This window comes from Urocampus carinirostris, chromosome 19 (genome assembly GCF_059441175.1).
Source record: "Urocampus carinirostris isolate Australia breed hairy pipefish chromosome 19, RoL_Ucar_1.0, whole genome shotgun sequence".
Classification (NCBI taxonomy): domain Eukaryota; kingdom Metazoa; phylum Chordata; class Actinopteri; order Syngnathiformes; family Syngnathidae; genus Urocampus; species Urocampus carinirostris.
In genome coordinates, this window is record NC_142367.1 from 6074952 (window position 1) to 6091926 (window position 16975).

Here is a 16975-nt window from a genome sequence, read left to right on the forward strand (position 1 = left end):
TTTACAAGGCACCATTAATGTTTAACTTGCTGTTATCTATGTAGCTCTTACGCTCACAGACACACACATGCACACACTCACTCAAAACAAACACACAAAAATGGTTGTTATTGTCCATAAACGAAATGATAGTTTTGCATAGACATGATGAGTTTTTAAGATGATGCAGATCATTTTTATTCCCTTTTAATATTATTGATGATCTGTTTTCTGCTTTTCTCTTCATGTGTTAGGGGCTGAATGTGGGAGTAGACATGCAAACTACTATTGGGGTGGCCACTGAGGTTGGGCGGATCGATCCAAATATCGATATTGCGGATACTGAGCAAGTAGTTTGATTCAAAGAGGGACACTGGCGGACATACTGGCAGGATGCCAGACTGCTCTTAGCCAGGGGAGATAACCCTGGCGCCACGTCAAGGTACTCGATGCACTGGCTTACATCTTGGAGCAGTAAAGGCGGAAGAAGTACCAACCTCCACCTAGTCCAACACATTCCATCCAGTTCGTCAGGGAAGGGGAGAAACCAGCAACCTCCAAGAAGACCAAGAAGGGCCTTCTACAAACAGCACCAGCATGGAAGATGAGGGTAGACCTGGGAAGGAAATTACACTTTTACCTAGCAGTCCAAACTTGAGGCTAGACATCGTGATTCTGTTTGAAGAGGCCCCAAAGATCATCCGTATTGAGCTAACTGTACCGTAGGAAGATGGATGCAGCGAAGCACATGAAAGGAAAAACGCCAAATATCAAAAACTGGTCCAACAGTGCAGGGACAAAGGATGGTAGACCTGGGTATTCCCAGTGGAGGTCGGAAGCAGGGGCTTCCCAGCACAGTCGGTATGGGACACATTAACAGCTCTGGGAATAAGTGGAAGGGAGAAGAAGGCAGCTGCCCATAGGGTGGGGGAAGCCGCGGAGAGAGCCTCTGGCTGGCTCTGGAATGGGAGAGAGGAGTTTAGCTGGGGACCAGGAAAAGATGGGCAGTGACTGGCCATCACTGCCGGCCCGCAAACTCGAGGCATTGTGGTTCAGGGTCGAAACGCTCAGTGACAGTTGGACACGACCTGATGACATCTTCGCCTGGTCGAAGGCTACAGTCACTGTTTGAGCGAGTTCAAAGTTAGCACTGATTATAAATGTATGTGATAGTTCTCTCACCAACCTTATTCAACATCTTCCCAGAGAGGATCATGATCGAAGCCCTGGACCAACATGAAGATACAGTCAGCATTGGTGGATACAAGGTCACTAACCTCAGTTTTGCTCATGCTATTGCCTGACTGGCAGGAGAAGAACAGGAACTCAGAGATCTAGTTAATCGCCTGGACAAAACATCAACCCAGTATGGGATGGAAATCGGTACAGAAAAAATGTAATGACCAAAATCCCCCAAGGTATCACCACAAACATAACTGTCAACCACCAAGAGCTTGAACCTGTCAACAAATTTAAACATCTTGGAACTGGCATGTCAGAAAAGTGGTCAGAACCAGAAAATATGGCCGACATAGCTCAAATCACAACCTCACTTGATAGAACTAAATCTGGTTGGTCAAAAACATAGCAGTGAAATAAAAGATCAGACACATACAAGTGTTGGTTACTACCAGCTTTTTCTATGCTTGCGAGACGTGGACTTTCACAGCAAAGCTGGATGGAAAATCCAGGCCTTAGAGATGCAATGCTACAGGAATCTTTTAGGTATCATCTACATAACCCATGTGATGAAACAACGCACAACACCATCAGACACAGGGCACATTGGACCTTACGAAGAACTGTGCGGACAAGAAAAATGCAGTGGAATAGTCATGTCACAAGATAATCAGGACTGGCCAAGATCATTCTCCAGCGCACAGTCCAGGGGCAGGATGAGAAAAAGATAGAAAAGGAACTGGGCCGACAAAATCAAGGAATATACAGGTGCCAACTTTACCACAACCCAAACCCGGGTTAAAAACCAAAGCGAGAGCTGTCCTGAGTTGGGTCCACATTGATTCCCTTACAACCTGGGCAGTTAAGGGATCCGTGAATCGTTATTTATTGTTGTTAGTCGAATGTATAGAACAATGCCACTTACAATACGACGGTGCTTATTCTTTTCTAGTAGTTTGAGTTGGAAGGTCACAAGGGTGTCTGCGGTTACTTCCTTGAAAATCTCCCCAGCTGCAATGCTCGTCAGGGCCCACGTAAACGCGCCGGCGCTCCCCTCCGTCTAGGGCTCCCTGCTCTGTCCGGTGCCCAGCAGCTGGCTAACTAGTGCAAACCAGGGGAAAAACGACTATTTATTTAAAACAAAGCATCGCGAGAGTCCAGAGTGGGTGATGAGGTGATGTGATTTCTGCCAAGAGCTCTGAATGTCAAAGCAAAGAAATTCAATAATGTGTGAGTAAAAGATGGGACAAACTATGACTCCCATACAATCACAACAGCTCTTACATATACTCAGCCATACGACTGATCTTAAGCCCTCCTATCTCTTGCGCACATGACAAAGTGATAGAGAGAAGACAAAGTATTGTTACCACATAATTAAAATCATTATACATACATGCTTGGAATCTTTGTTACAAGTAGTGTTGGCTGATTGAATATTTTAGTCTGGCAGCAGGTGACTATATCATGTAAATTTGTCCTATCAATACGTTGATATCAATGACATTAACGACCTATCAATTCAATTCAAACTATGCGAAGCAGTGAAGAAGTGATAACTGAAGCGCGAAGAAGCAAGGTGTCTCTGTGCAATATTTTAACAACAAAACTCAATGTACAATACTTACGAAAATTCAGATGCCCGTACAGTCATAACCTTTTGCTGTGCCATGTGACTGATCTTAAGCTCTCTTATCCCTTGCACATAGAGTACTCCAAGTATTGGTATTAATACATAGAAAAATCATTATAAATGCCAACACTAGTTGCTAACCAAGAATAATTATCGGACTGACAATTATAGGACTCATCCCCTTTCCCAAATATTGTTTTCGCACTTCAATACAAAAGTCCAAACTGCAAGTTGGAAAATCGCCATCTTCCGTGTCATTCAATTTTGATGCACATGAGTAGTAATAACTACAGTTTGCTGCACTATAAGGCACACCCCCCAAAAATAGTCTTTTGTCATTTGTTTTTCATACATAAGGCAAACTGGACTATACGGATCATGGAATTAGAATATAACCATTGCACATTTTATACACTTGCTGTATGTAGGTGCACTGATGAGCTGAAAAATCAAACAGTATGAAACGGGAATAGAACCAGGGTATCAACGGTGAGAGCGTTGAACCCTAACCACTAGTCCACTGGTGACACAGATAACATACAAGATACAGAAAGGCAAACAATTTTATCTTATCACCAATATTTTTACTAATGGTACCAGAAATTAATGTTAGAGAATGGAGAAAACAGAAAGTCGTCCTGACAGCTTATAATGAGACACAAAGTGTGATTCATCATCAGATACACCAAAGATTTGTTTCCCTTGTCGTGCTTTTTTGCGTTCATTTATATATTTTTAGATGACTTTCTGTTCCCTCTATTCTCGAAAGAAATCCAATGCCTTTTCATGATGTTCATATCTTCTGTATCACTGGCGGTCTAGATATTACATCTCTCAGAGTCGTAACCAGGGATTGATTCCTGTTGCATCCAATGTCTTGCGATTTTAGTCAGGGATGCTTTTTGATTGATCAATCATTGCACAAATACTACACTGTAAAACCTCTTGTGAGGCACACTTTCAAATTTCAAGCAAACTGTTTTTTTTACAGTGCCTTATAGTCTGGAAGATATGGTAAACTGATCGATACTCAATGTTAGTGTTGTACTTGTGGCTTGCAGACATATGATTTTTTTTTTAAGCACTCACATAATATGGGTGGGGACAAAACAATGATTGCTCGATATATGTGGCGACACGTAACCTCCATCCTAGAATGATACCTACAATGAAAACAACAACAAACATGTACAAGCACTTGGAGATCATGTGATCGCCGTTTGTGGACTTATTTTAGCTCAGGACCCTCTGGGGAATGTTTTCTAGCTAATTTTAACCCTGAGTCGCTCACGTCAGGCTCATAGGAAGTCTCGGATGTCCCTTGGACCCTCGCTTGCTGGCTGGCTTGGTTCAGCGGCTTGTTTCCGTGGCCATTGCAGGGATTAAGTGTGCTCTCATACGGACTTTGTCAATCGGGACCAGCACCTTTTCCTCAGGACTGGAAGTTGTGAACGACATGTGGGCCAGTCAACCTAAAGCTTAGTCTCTTTGACACACTCTTGTGATCTTTGAATACAAAGTTGACCCTTTGGCCTGCAGAGGTTTGTTAAGATGCGCGACTTGTTTTTGTTGCCCAGTACACGTCCCATTGTCCGTTCCGCGATATCCTATTCGGTGAAGACATCCAGGACTTTTCCATTCTTCCACGTGGTCAAACACCGCAGGTAACGCCAGAATGGACTCTGCAATTCTTCGGGACTCCATCAAAACATTTCAGACTTATTATCTTTAATTTTGTCAGTTCCGAGGAGGACCAAAGCGTTTTCTTGTCCAATCTCCAGCTCAGTGACTTCAATGTGATCCAGACTCTCGGAGTCGGAGGATTTGGACGCGTTCAGCTGGTACGGCTAATCAGATGGCGCAAACTTTTTAAGTTTCGGGTTTTGAATTTGACAGAGGCCTTGGCAATTAGGTGCAGCTAAAGAGAGAGCAGACAAAGACGTATGCCATGAAAGTTCTAAAGAAGCGGCAGTTGGTTTTGGGGGCGCAGCAGGAACAGGTACGCTCGGAAAAGACCCTCATGAGTCAGACCCGCTGCCGATTTGTGGTCAGGTAGCGCCATTGCCGCCAGAGCATCTCCCCCAAATGAAATACCTTTACTGATTTCGGTTTGCTTTTGTGTAAAGGCTGTACCGCACCTTTAAGGACAGCAAGTATGTATACATGCTGATGGAGGCGTGTCTTGGCGGTGAGCTGTGGACTCTCCTCAGAAACAGGTACAGAAACAGATATCAAATCCTTTGAGACATATCTATTGAGCCACAATTTCCCACTGACGATGTTGTGACCAGTGTTGAGGCGCCTTACTGAAAAAGACAGTAAAACAGGCATTAGTTAATGTCACTAGTTACTTTATTTAAAAAGTAATTCAGTTATCCCACATATGACTGGCACCAAAAATGTACCCTGAAAGTAAAGTACGAATTAATGTCAATACGTGCATTGAAGCCGACCCCCTAAAACTGCTTTAAAATGGCCACATGATGAAAGAAATAGAAGAGAATGTGTACACCAACCTGTGGAAGCAGTACACTGTCCATACTTCTTGGCTTCTTGGAACACTTAGCTGAAAACACTCCATATCTGTTTTGTCTCTGGGCTTCAAACCACTTGAAGATCTCTTTTTGTCACGAACCAGGGCAGGAAACAGGATTGTGAACCTAATAGCGTAACATACTCACAATTTATTAGGGAGAGGAGGAATGCGCGCACACTCGATCCGCGGATTGATGGTCGCAGAAGTGGATTGAAATCCGAACAAAAGAGTGGTAAAAATCAAACACATCAGGCCAAAAATAAAACAGGATCGAACGCAGGCAAATTCACAGACTAGGCATTTCACAGAGTTTAACAGGAGTCTTGCAGAAGTTTCACAGACGCTCAGACAACTAACGGCTTAAAGGACCGCGTTTAAGTACTACCAAGGAGCAATCAGTCAACGCGTCTCAGCGTCCATCGGCGGGGCCAATTGGGCGCCGTGGCAACCGCTACAGAACCCGGCGCCACCTGGCTGGGACCAACTGGGCGCCATGGCAACCGTGACACTTGCTCCATTTCAGGATACTGTCCAAGACGTTTCCTTCTTTCTTCAGACATGGTGTATTAAAAATGATTTTGTAAAACAACAAAATTCAGCACACTTTTACCGTATAATGTGTATTCACGTTTGGGCAGCATTAGCTCAGGAGAAAGAGCGCTCAACTTCGGATCAAGAGGTCGCAGGTTCGATTCCCGACTGATCCATGTTATATTTCAAAATGTCCTTGGACAAGTCACTGAATCCCTAATGCTCCCAATAGCAGGTAGTTGCCTTGCATGGCTGACGCTGCTATCGGTTAGGTAGGGTGTAAAAGGGAAAAGTGTGAAGCACATTGTAAAGAAGCGCTTTGGGAGGTCCTCATTGACTTGACAAGCGCTATATAAATGCAGACCATTTGCGTTTGGCCTGTTCGTTTGTTGTTCCTGTATGAGCCACGGCCCCCTCCCCATGCGCTGCCTACAGTTCAGTATTGGTGACACACAATCAAATATGCGCATATAAGCTGAACGCATTTTCAATATTTTCCTTATACTAAATGAGTTACTGGATACATATTCGGTGTAGATGTAAGTATGTCCAGTAGGGAGAAAATCTCCATGAGGAGGTTTTCAGTGTCCTCAGTGTTTCTGTGCTTAAGGAAGCGCCGACAGAACTGAACTCAGTTGTATTTTGTAGTCAAATATAAACTAGACATCTTCTACACATGATTGTCAGTTTTATGTGATAACATTAGTGACGCAGGAGAATTTAGCAATGATATGCATAAAATCAGTAGCTAATATAACGCTGTAATGCACCATGTAGTAACAACAGTACAGTCATTAAATTTTGTCAACATTTCAGTACCAAGAAAAGGAATTGTGATCCAGGATCGTGTTCCTTTGTAACTCGCTGGTTGTGGGCTATTCGGCCTCTTGGGTACAAAATTATGTGTCAAGAATCAGAATACAAAAAATGTGATTGTATTCCGTTCGAAATACAGAAAGAGGTAATCAGGTTTTGTAAAAAAAAAAAAAAAGATTACTTCACAAGATTTCATTCTTATTTAAAAACATTTTTATGTTGCACAGTACAGAGATCAATATTGAAGTACGGCGTGTGTTAGTTTAAACTCTTTGTATTCTTTTCCTTGTTCGCAATAGCTTTGTTTACATTGGCCATGTCTATTCTCTCCTCTCCCTTTTGCGGTCTTATTCATTCCATGCACGCTCACTCTCAGGCACCCTTCTCCACCTGCAGGTCTGCCCAAATTTTAACTACTGACACTACAAAGACAGAAGAGATGACAAGAAGCCCCAGAGTGTACTGGAAATTTAGAAGCTGAACACTTTCTGTGTTTGGAACCATATTGGTCTTGATGTGCTTTTAATCTGAACCAAAACGACGCATATTTTATCTGCCATGTGAAATAGAAAGTTTTGTTTTTGCTTAATAAACTGTCATGATTGCTCATTGCCCTCACCTGTGCCCGCTCGTTTGGCGCCAGCTGCTGCTCGTTGCCTGATTGATTTACCTCCTATTTAAACTCAGCACTCCAGTCACTCCTTGTCAGTCCATCAGCAAACTTCAGCATACGCAAGGCAAGCACTTTTACTCTGGCTCCCGTCTATCCCTTCTTCATCCGTATCCTACCCGTCGGTTCCTTATTTCCCGATCGTCTCCGGCTATTTACCTGTTTTTGCCCATCGACAACGCTCTGATCTCCCGCTCCGGCTACCGACCCGTTTTGCCCCTGACCATGCGAATCCACTCACTTCCGCATTCCGATCACGCTCCGATCCCAGGAGCTGCTTGCTCCTCCTGTCCAGCAATCACCGGATCGCTGGCCTTTGTTTCCTTGCACCTGACTTCCTCGATATCCCAATCAGCTTTTGTGTGAAACGTTACGCATCTGGGTCTACCATCTGTTCCAATTCTGACAATAAACTATACGTGGTTAAAATGTAAGCAGCACTTTTTTGCTGGACTACAAGCAACTACCTGATAAATTCCTCTATTTTTTTCAAGGTTACATGGTTCCTTTTCAGTCTTTCTGTCAGCATATTTGGTATTGGAGTAATCCAAAAGTAATCAAAAGTATTTGTTTCATTACTTTGATATTATGGTGTTCGGATGACGTTACTGATGACATTTTTAAACAGTAACTGTATCAGATTACATTTTGAATGTAACCCTACCAACCCTGATAAAAGCAAAGAATGTGCGTTTTCTTACTTGTTATAAACAGTCCTGTTGTCGCTTGGGCAGGGGCAGTTTTGAGGACGCCAGTAGTCGCTTCTACGTGGCGTGCGTGCTACAGGCCTTGTCCTACCTCCACACCCGAAAGATCGTCTACAGGGACATCAAGCCCGAAAACGTTCTCTTAGACACCCGTGGTTACGCCAAGCTGGTGCGTATGATGTCATCTGCATCATCACAATGCAGATCACTGACTAGAAATGGCGCTGGGCACAGGTGGACTTTGGTTTTGCGAAGAAAATCGGCGTCGGGAGAAAAGGCAAGACGAAAAGGGACGAGACAGACAAGACGTGGACTTTTTGTGGCACTCCTGAGTACATGGCCCCTGAGGTCATCCTCAACAAAGGTCACTGCACATCTGCTGATATTTGGGCTCTTGGCGTGTTCACATTTGAACTTCTCACTGGAAGGTAAGAGCTTATTTTTCTTTTAGGGTTGGGAGATTTTTCCCAAATATTCAGCGTAACCACATTACCGTAAATTCTGGTAATTAAAAGCCGCATGCGTACGTTTAAAGGGACAGTTTGTAATATTTAGTGCGTACAAAAAAACATTCATTAAGTATAAAAAACATTGCAAAAAATACCTGAACCATCTTATCAATGTTATCTTTTTTGTACAAAAAAATCATAGCTCGAGAGATTTGCTTTTTTGTAAATGGTAGAATCTCTTCATAAGGTCGGCGCCATGTTTGTCTTGCAACTTCCTGCTACGCTGTGCTCTGAGGCACTGGTTTCTGCTCTAGACAATACGGTGGTCAAATATTACACAACGGGGCTTTAAGGAAGTAACTCAATTTTGTTAAAATAATGAAGTCATTAACGTCCACTTCTTATAGTTTTAAAACATCAGCGGGGAAATGTCTAGTACAGAAAAGTCACACGTTGTGCCGTGATTAAGACATTGGTTTGTGAACTGTGTCCAGAGCTGTCAATCTCAATCAATTAGCAAAGCAGTAGATAATAATTCAATTGGCATTACAACAAGAGGGCGCCTAACAGCTGGATTAAAACTGGTGTGGACCAGGGATCTGGCTGTTTAATTAAAACAAAGCATCGCGAGAGACAATGGTGGGTGATGACGCGATGTGATTTCTGCCCATTGCTCTCAATGTCAAAGTGAAGAAATTCAATGAAGCGGGTAAACGTCAGAAAAGTAACACACACTGTGTAGCAATTAAGACACTCATTTGCAGACTGTGTCTGCAGTTGTCAATGTTAATCAACTAGCTTAGCATTCCATATCAAATTCTCATTCACATATACACAATAGTGCGACAAAAACATTCTTGAAACAAAACTTAATGTACTGTACCACCTTAAATTCAGAGGTCTGCCAACCACACCAGCCTGCACACATGCTGATTTTAAGCTCATACATAAAAGTAAAAAATTCATTATACATCCCGGCACTAACTAAGGAGGGATACATGAAAATTATCGGGCTGACAGTTATCAATCTGATAACAGACTAATATGATGTCACAGTTTTTGTCTCAACCGGTAAAAATATACCCGATTATTAGTCAACTTCTACCCCCAAAAAAAGTCAATCAGTTGAAACTACTTGTTAGAAAGATTCCAAGCTTTCATGCATAATGTTTTTTATGTAATAAGAGTAATACAAGGCAGCACGGCGGGGCAGTGGTTAGCGCGTATGCGGCACAGTTCTGAGGTCATGAGATCGCACCTCCTGTGTGGAGTTTGCATGTTCTCCCCGTGCTTGCGTGGGTTTCCTCCGGGCACTCCTGTTTCCTCCCACATTCCAAAGACAAGCATGTCAGGTTAATAAGCCGGTCCAAATTGTCCCTAGGTGTGAATGAGCGAGCGAATTGTCTGTCCCTGTGTGCCCTGCGATTGGCTGGCAACCAGTTCTGGGTGTCCCCTGCCCACTGCTCGAAGCTAGCTGGAATGGGCAGTACCACCCCAGCGACCCTACTGAGGATAAGCGGTGCAGATAATGGATGGATGAATGGAGTAATACATCCTCTCGTCTCTATCACTTTGTCATGTGTGCAAGGGATGAGAGAGCTTAAGATTAGTTGCTTGGCTCAGCATGGCTCAGGCTGCTGTGATTGTACAGGCTTCTGAATTTTAGTCAGTACAATACAATGAGTTTTGTTTTGAGGGTTTTTTTGTCGCACACCTATGTTCACATTAATGCCAATTTAATAAAATGAGCTGCTGCACTAGTTGAATAAGATCGACAGCTGCAGACGCAGTCCGGAAAGAGTCTTAATCAAAGTTACACAAAGTAGGTAGAAAGTAACTCAAGGTGCCGCGGCAAAACTGGGGAAATCAGTGGGAAGGGCCTTGTGTGCATCCGAAGTCACAGCCGATACCCTCCCAATCATCCGCTTGTAAAAAATAAAAATAAAAAACACAATCTTAGCAGAAGCCTCTTAGAAAAAGTATATATATACTGGACTGTCTCAGAAAATTAGAATATTGTGATAAAGTTCTTTTTTTTCTGTAATGCAATTAAAAAACAAAAATGTCATACATTCTGGATTCATTACACATCAACTGAACTATTTCAAGCCTTTTATCATTTGAATATTGCTGATTTTGCCTTACAGCTGAAAAAAACTCAAAAATCCTATCTCAAAATATTACAATACTTCCTCAGACCAAGTAAAAACATAATTTTATAACAGCAAAACTAAATCAAACATTTGAAAATGTCCATTGATGCACTCAGTACTTGGTTGGGAATCCTTTTGCACGGATTACTGCATCAATCCGGCGTGGCATGGAGGCAATCAGCCTGTGGCATTGCTGAGGTGTTATTGATGCCCAGGATGCTTCGATAGCGGCCTTCAGCTCATTTGCATTTGTAGGTCTGGTGTCTTTCATCTTCTTCTTAACTATACCCCACAAATTCTCAATGGGGTTCAGGTCAGGGGAATTAGCAGGCCAATCAAGGACAGTGATGCCATGGTCAGTGCACCAGTTACTGGTGGTTTTGGCACTGTGGGCAGGTGCCAGATCATGCTGGAAAATGAAATCCTCATCTCCATAGAGCTTTTCAGCAGATGGAAGCATGTAGTGCTCTAAAATCTCTTGGTACACAGTTGCATTTACTCTGGACTTGATGAAACACAGTGGACCAACACCAGCAGCTGACATGGCTCCCCAAACCATTGCTGACTGTGGGAACTTCACACTGGATTTCAAGCAACTTGGATTTTGCTCCTCTCCAGCCTTTCTCCAGACTCTGGCGCCTTGACTTCCAAATGAAATGCAAAACTTGCTTTCGTCTGAAAAGAGGACTTTGGACCACTCTGCAACTGTCCAGTGCTTCTTCTCCATAGCCCAAGTCAGACGCTTCTTCCGTTGTCTTGAGTTCAGAAGTGGCTTGACCATGGGAATACGGCTATTGTAGCCCATTTCCCGGACACGTCTGTGAACTGTGGCTTTTGATACCTGGACTCCAGCTTCAGCCCACTGTCTTTGAAGCTCCCCCAAATTCTGGAAGCGGCTCTTCTTCACAATTTTGTTAAGGCTGCGGTTATCTCTCTTGGTTGTGCAGCGTTTCCGGCCACATTTTTCCCTCCCAACAGGCTTTTTGTGGATATGCTTTGAAACTGCACTCTGTGAACAGCCTGCTCTTTGAGAAATTTCTTTTTGTGTCTTACCCTCCTGATGGAGGGTATCAATGATGGTCCTCTGGACAGCAGACAGATCAGCAGTCTTCCCCATACTTGTGATTTAGTTTACTGAACCAAGCTGAGTGTTTTTAAGGCTCAGGAAACCCTCGCAAGGTGTTTCGAGTTAATTAGATGATTCAGGTGATTAGTTGAATAGCCTACTTGTATACTTTTTCATGATATTCTAATATTTTGAGATAGGATTTTTGAGTTTTCTTAAGCTGTAAGCCAAATTCAGCAATATTCAAATAATAAAAGGCTTGAAATAGTTCAGTTGATGTGTAATGAATCCAGAATGTATGACATTTTTGATTTTTTAATTGCATTACAGAAAATAAAGAACTTTATCACAATATTCTAATTTTCTGAGACAGTCCAGTATATATATATATATATATATATATATATATATATATATATATATATATATATATATATATGTGTGTGTGTATTATTATATTATACAGCCATATCCCCCTAATGCTAGAGTCAAGAACAGTCTGACTCTTTTTGGGAGATTGATACCAAGGAGGGGGGATTCCCAGCCCCCTCGCTCAACCCAACTGGTGTGTTGGGAGTCATTAAGTGACCAAACCCCCCGATTCCAACCCCTAAATGCCGGGCGCCATGCAGGGAGGCAATGTTATAAGTCTTAGGTATGACTCGGCCGAGGCTTGAACCTGCAACCTCCCAGTCTTGGGGCAGGCGCCCTACCCCCAAGGCCACCGAGCTGGAGAAAGTGCTGAGTGAAATTAGCGTTCTAGCTCCACTTTATTCCAAAGCAAAACTGAAACATACAAACAAATTTCTGTGAGTGTGACACCCCACACCACAAACGATTGACAAAAAACACGACTTAATTGGTCATTTCTGTAAAATATATGAAAAAATATACTATCTACAGCAGCTGCCCTAGATGTGAAAACTGCCCCCCCAAAAAGACGACTCACGATTGTTGATTTGGCTAACTCAGCAGACATTCTATTCTCCCGAGACAGAACAAGTTTGGCCAGGATCACAATATTTTCCAAGCAATCAGGTAGGTAACTCTAGATGTGAAAATGACACCAAAAAAGGTAACTCAGCACTTTTGGTTTTGCTGAATCAGGGGTTTGTCCAGAAAGACTTTCCTCTATTCCAGGCCAAAAACATTCAAATCCAACACAATGTCTTACAGTTGGAAGGGTTAACCTATATGTGAAAAAATACTTCAAAAAACTCTACTCACCACTTTTGGTTTTGCTGGTGGGGTATTTTTTTCCAGAAATACATTACACTCTTCCAGGCCAGAACAAGCTTGAATATCAACACCATCTTTTATAGGCAGTCACATAGGTTATCGCAGCTGTCTTGGCATATTTGGTTTTGCTGACTCAGCAGCTTTCCAAGAAAGACATTCTAGTCTCAGGCCAGAACAAGTTTGGCCAGGATCACAATGTTTTACAAGCTATCAGGTAGGTCCCACTAGATGTGAATGACCCTGACAAAATGAGAAATGTGGCCAAAAAATGGTTTTGCATCTTAACCTGGGTATCCAATGTTTTTCAAGCTGAGAGCTACTTTTTGCTACTTATTGGTGCTATGGGCACCCAGTTTTATATACGTTTCTGAAATAATAACTTATCTTGTACTACCTACTATGTTGTTACTATGTTATTACCAGGTTCATTCTTGGAAGTAGAAAGAAGAGAGAGAAAAGACAGAAAGAAAGACAGACAGACAGACAGACAGACAGACAGACAGACAGACAGACAGACAGACAGACAGACAGACAGACAGACAGACAGACAGACAGACAGACAGACAGAAAGAAAGAAAGAAAGAAAGAAAGAAAGAAAGGGAGAAAGAGAAGCAGATGAAGATAAAGAGACATGGAGACAAAAAGAGATGAAGATAAAGAGAGATATGGAGAAAAAAAGGAGAGAGGAGGAGAAAAGGAAAGAGAAAAATAAAGAAAGGAAGGAAGTACAAAAGAAAGAAAGAAGAAGAGATGGAAAGAGAAAAGAATAGAAGAAGAGAGATGAGTAGGAAGTAGGGTTAATTTGACTTAGTAAACCACAAAAAAAAAAATCATTCTATAGAAAATTTTGAATGACTCAGCACTGGTGGGGTATTTTCAAAAGAGGTCCGCGGGCACCTCAGCTGTCCTCTAGGAGCACCAGGTCGCGGACCCCATTCTAGCCATTCTAGTTCCCTTCGTGTTTTCCGTCTCATTATTCCACTCAATGTTAATGTTGTACTTGTGGCTTGCAGCCCACCGTTCCGCGGGGCGGACTCGGCGCAGACATATGCAGCGGTCTTGTGCGGTTTTGAGACATTGGAGTTCCCCGAAAAAATCGGCCAGGATGCTGCTGATCTTATTCGGAGGTTGTGCAGGTGAGTGAAGTCAGAAATAACGCAGTCCTCAACATGGTGCCTCCAAAGGCAAATGGATCTTCTCTGTTGGCAGGGACGAGCCCAGGGAAAGGCTTGGGACCTCGAAATATGGCGAGGACATCCGAAAACACCTGTGAGGGCAGCTCGAGATACATTTTGGTCCTCCTCAAAATATACACAACCCATTGACAAAGGCCTTGTACATGTTTGTGACCACAGGTGGTTTACAGGTTTCGATTGGGAAAGCCTGGAGAGAGGAACTTTAGCCCCTCCCATCACACCTGTGGTGAGTGGCAGTCAGGTTGCTTGCTAAAATTTAAAGGAAAACACAAATTCTTAAACAATAGTATTTGTGTTTCGCATAAAACCGATAAATAATTTGTCGGTATACTGTATTTCCAATTATTTCCGAGATGATTCCTTTTGAAGACAGCCTGTCTTTTCTTTGTCATCCTGAGCTGTGACGTCATCGGAGGAACAACGGCACACTAGCTAGCGAGTCTATATTGGTTTACGTGTTAATTAGTTGAAGAGGTTACAAGTAGCGGCCCTTTAAAACTCTTTGTGATTAAGGGCTATACAAATAAACATGACTTGCTAAGTGTTTTAGCAAAGTTTTTGTGGAGAATGGTTAGGTGTTATGTCGTAGGTTGATGCAGTAATGACACAACAAAGGGAAAATGGTCAAAAAGGGTCTAGCTGGCAAAAAAAAAAAACACGGCGATAAACGCGAAACTGGGCGGGAATAAACCAAGGGAGATGGCAAAACCAGGACTTACGTCAGGCTAGCCGGCCAAACAACACACGATGGGCAGCCAACGAGCGCCAACCTGGAGCAAACAAAACAGGAAGTCCCTCGACAACTGCAACTCACAATACAATCCAAACTCTAACAGTTAAATGGGGGGTGGTAAGGGGGCGGCAGTCCGAAGTCGTAGTCAGAAGTTTGAACGTTTGGTTGACGATTTGTACACAACACGTTAGGGCTGCACGATTAACCAAAATCGAATCGACATCATGTGCAGTTGTGAAACCGCAAAGCACTGCGGTTTTTTCAAGGTTTGTAGTGAGTGATGGAGTTTTGGCCAACCACAAGTGTTACTGTTCGAGTTCTAAAAGCGACGACCAATCAGAGGCAAGTTTTAATAACGACACAAGCCAATAAACGCTATTCTAAGTTTGCAAGCACCACAATATGCCACACCCACGGTGTGAGCTCATTAAGTGTCATGGCGGACTCCGTAAACAGTTAGGCGCTAGGAATTCACCGGGTAGCCAAGGCGGCGCCAGCCAGCCTGCAAAATTTTGGGAACCATTGTTTTAAATGATGGCGCACATCAGGTCCAAGAGGCAGTATTGGTCCATACACATAAGTTAATAAATTGCACCGCTAGCAACAATGATGCTTATGTTAGCACTACCTGAGTTGTCTGGTTTCAGGTGTCATCTGCTACCGACACCAGCAACTTTGACCAATATCCAGCCGACAGCGATGAACCGCCTCCGGACGACAACTCAGGATGGGATTCGGACTTTTAAAAGCAAAACATTAGGCCTACACGTCCAGATCTTATGTCACGAGTGTTTGTGTTTCTATTGTCATTTCACTACTGTAGTATTATTTTTATGATGATGCAATGAATAAATATTAAACAGTTGTGTGGCTGTCTTACGCTCCTGGCAACCAATACAACAACAAAAACCAGCAAAACATTTTGGAAAAACATAAACATCGCAAAACAGAAGAATCACAAAACACCTCTGGTTAAGTTATAATTCTATAAATAAATGCAAACAAAATGCTCTCTCCGGCCCCAGATGGCAGTGTTGAGTTTGCATAGCGTGGTGAGTTGGTACAGGTGTAAAACTGCATCCATCCATCCATTTTCGGAGCCGCTTATCTTTAGTTGGGTCGCAGGGGTGCTGGAAGCCATCCCAGCCGACTTTGGCAATGGGCAGGAGACACCCTGGTTGCCAGCCAATTACAGGGCACACAGAGACATACAATTCACTCCCTCATTAACACTCTGGGGTTAGTTAGGACCGGCCGAATAACCGGACATGCGTGTTTTTGGAATGTGGGAGGAAACCACAGTGGTCAGAGGAAACCCACGCAGGGATGAGGAGAACATGCATACTCCACACAGGAAGGCCGGTAGCTGTAAAATAAAGCAACCGTAAACCAAAATACTAGTTTTGACTCGAGATTTGTTGTTGTTGTTTAAATTTGTTTTTCAAAAAAGTAGTGGGTATTTTTTACAGCCGAAAAGCCGTAGTCTAACGCGTTAAGTGGCAGTATTGTCAGCTATGTAAATGTGTTTTGAAAAGATCCATTGTCATCTGTGATTAATATATGTAGGGTAGCTTACTAATGTAGTCTTAATGATACAGTATGATACTGAAAAACAAAGTAAACATTTGGAGCTGACATTCTTTTAATGACCCGGTCTGTCTGGAAACAGAAAGTCTGGATCTGGCCCAGGAGCCGATTTAGTTTGGCATCCCTGCTCTACATCATAAATCCATGGATCAATCATTTTAATGTTGTTTTTACATAAATCTTGACGGACCTTTTATTTTGTGATTATTTTACGCAGTATTATCGAATAAAGTATGCCTTAAAGGAGAAATATCCTATTTAAGCCCTTTCACAATTAAAAATGAAACTTACTTCAGGCACAATAGCTCCCTATCTTGGAAAAGATGACCCTAAAATAAACATCTGGTTGACGAAACCACAGCTCTCCTAAGCGAAGCAACCATCTGCCCTCTGCGCTTGCGGTGCATTAAATGACTAGCTACATGTCATGGTTTAGCGCCAGCCCTCTCCTGATATGGCCCCTCTTTCAGTCACCTTCACAATTCCTCTGTCCAGGTGCTC

At 42.8% G+C, this 16975-nt stretch overlaps 1 protein-coding gene across 1 annotated transcript; it reads left to right on the plus strand.

Annotated features, from left to right (window-relative positions):
* The first annotated feature begins 4268 nt into the window (after positions 1–4268).
* Positions 4269–15633, plus strand: LOC148346996 (cGMP-dependent protein kinase 1-like). The gene is made up of 10 exons (XM_088323052.1): positions 4269–4455; positions 4533–4632; positions 4704–4843; positions 4918–5007; positions 8079–8220; positions 8286–8479; positions 13972–14094; positions 14168–14227; positions 14314–14380; positions 15535–15633. Exons 1-10 carry the CDS (start codon positions 4343–4345, stop codon positions 15631–15633), a joined length of 1128 nt encoding a protein of 375 aa, XP_088179178.1. The 5' UTR covers positions 4269–4342.
* Positions 15634–16975: the final 1342 nt, after the last annotated feature.